This window comes from Phytophthora parasitica (genome assembly GCF_000247585.1).
Source record: "Phytophthora parasitica INRA-310 unplaced genomic scaffold supercont2.73, whole genome shotgun sequence".
Lineage (NCBI taxonomy): Eukaryota > Oomycota > Peronosporomycetes > Peronosporales > Peronosporaceae > Phytophthora > Phytophthora nicotianae.
This window is the reverse complement of record NW_008649059.1, coordinates 247699-249769: the sequence shown is the minus strand read 5'-3', so window position 1 is coordinate 249769 and position 2071 is coordinate 247699. Positions and strand designations below refer to the sequence as shown.

Here is a 2071-nt window from a genome sequence, read left to right as displayed (position 1 = left end):
AGAGAGCTTCCGCCGAGCGGCTCCATCCGCTTGATTTCAGAGCGGTTCTGCTTGAGCAGGACCTGCGTCTCAGCACGTTCATTATCAGTGCTCATACGCCTCGAGCTCATTATCAAGCCACCCGTCGAGAACACGCGTTCTTGGAACGCGTTCGAGGACACGCGGCCACGCCAAACGCGAGCAAGAACGGAAACCGAAGGGAACCGCTTGGCGCCGACCTCCTTGAACCACCGGCAAACATCAAGATGCTTGAAGAGGCCCTGTAGACTCCAGCGCACAGTGCCGCTTCGGCGTACCAGTAAGAGGCCTGTCATCGCCTCCGCAGTCATGCCCTTGTCGTCAGCCTGCTGAACAGCTACTTGAACCCAGGGTACGTTGTGGCTCAGCCACCTGTCCAGCACCTCATCTGCTTCCTGGCGAAGAGAGCTTAGGGACCGCCGGCCTGCATCCTCCAACGTCAGCGGCGCTCCACATTGCATGTCATCGTCGTCCATTGACGGCACGAGGTCCAGTTGGAGACTTCTCTCCAGCGCTCTCGTGTACCTCATGCGCTGCAGCATGCATAGCTTGAAAGACGGCGCTGTGTGCGTGGCAAAGCAGCATCCGCCCTTCCTCGATCGCACCTTTTTCTTCCGTGATGCCGACGTCGCCGGTGCCCGGGCTATCCGTACTGCACTGCACCAAAGAATCAATAGAGTCCTTGGTCCATTGATCCAAGAGCAACACCACGATCGACTCGGCGGAGACATTAGTCAAGCACTTCTGGACTTGGGCCTTGATACGGCCAAGGCAAATCGCCGCACTAGCACAGAGGGAGGTCGCATCGATTACAGCCCTGGGCAACGTCTTGGCAGTAGTTCTAGGCGTGCGTAGCGCGTCCACATCATAGGGCGGAACTGGTTTGCGTTGAGCCGGTCGCACGCTAGTCACATAAGAACCAGCAACTTGGAGGAAATTTGGTCTTCTCTCTGGACCTCGATTCGTGCCAAGTCTGCCAGCATGTGTGTTACCGCCTCGCACTGGGCCATCGTCTGCCAGACTTCTTTCGATAACCTCGCGAATACCGTGGGATTATCGTAGGCCTCGCAGCGTTGGAAGTAGGTTTTGAATGCGGGGTAGTTCAGGATACCCTTCTGAAACAGCGTCACCGTCGAGGCCACGCGCGTATCACAGTCCACCATCGCGCTGAGGTCGGGCAAACCGTAGTGTTGCTGGACGCGCAAGATCCTCTCCACACGTTGCGGGGTCTTGAAGTAGTTGTTGAGATCACGGGTTTTCTTCACCAGCTTTGCGCCTTCGGGAAATGGACCTCCTGGCGTACACACGTGCCGCTGCTTCTGTAGCAAATTTGTCACCGGGTTGACCAAGTGGTAGGTCTTGGCGTTTTCCCTCATGCCGAGGCCGTACACGAGACACAGGTTTAATACGTGCATCGAGCAGTCCACTGGTACTGCATCTTCGTATAGTTTCGACACTTTACGAGCTGCTGGGCCGTATCCGACATGACGAAGTGAGCCATGCAGCCGATGTCAACGTCGTACAGCTCCACAATTCGACTCGAGATCTTCTTTTGCACAACGCCGGAATCGTGAGATTCGTTGAAGACTGTCACTAGCAACGCCACGGTACGAAAGGTCCAGTCCTTGTCGATGAGCGACATCGACGTGCCGATAACATCCTTCTTCCCGGTACCCGCAGTCCACATGTCGTGCATCAGGTTCAGGAACGGCCTCTTGTACGCGGATGTGTACTCAATCTCCAATAGGCGCTTCGCCATCTCGCGGAATCTCAAAAAGGAAGCCGCAAGTACGTCGTTGAACGTTTGCGCAGAGAGAACAACCACGTCCGGTTTTCCTGTAGCAACCTCCATTAAACTTCGGAAACTCTCGTCATCATATATGCAGGCAAAACTGGCGACCCGCTAAAGTGCTTTAAGGAACACAAAACTTATTCCTCACATCTCGGATCCAAAGGATAGGTGCGAGGCATGTTTTTCCTCGCTGTGCAGGCAAAATACGCTAGCGCTTTAAAACAAGATATTCACGCCAAACTATGTGAGCTTGGCTTTACC

General features: G+C 54.9%; 2 protein-coding genes across 2 annotated transcripts; both read right to left on the bottom strand.

Annotated features, from left to right (window-relative positions):
* Nucleotides 1-36: 36 nt before the first annotated feature.
* On the bottom strand, nt 37-1394 carry PPTG_17709 (hypothetical protein; the record flags this gene model as incomplete). Its single annotated transcript, XM_008915662.1, has 4 exons — nt 37-62; nt 122-580; nt 624-922; nt 946-1394. The coding sequence occupies 4 exons, from the start codon at nt 1392-1394 to the stop codon at nt 37-39; spliced, it is 1233 nt and encodes a 410-aa protein (XP_008913910.1).
* A 26-nt stretch (nt 1395-1420) lies between these two features.
* Nucleotides 1421-1870, bottom strand: PPTG_17708 (hypothetical protein; the record flags this gene model as incomplete). Its single annotated transcript, XM_008915661.1, has 1 exon — nt 1421-1870. One exon carries the CDS (start codon nt 1868-1870, stop codon nt 1421-1423), a length of 450 nt encoding a protein of 149 aa, XP_008913909.1.
* Nucleotides 1871-2071: the final 201 nt, after the last annotated feature.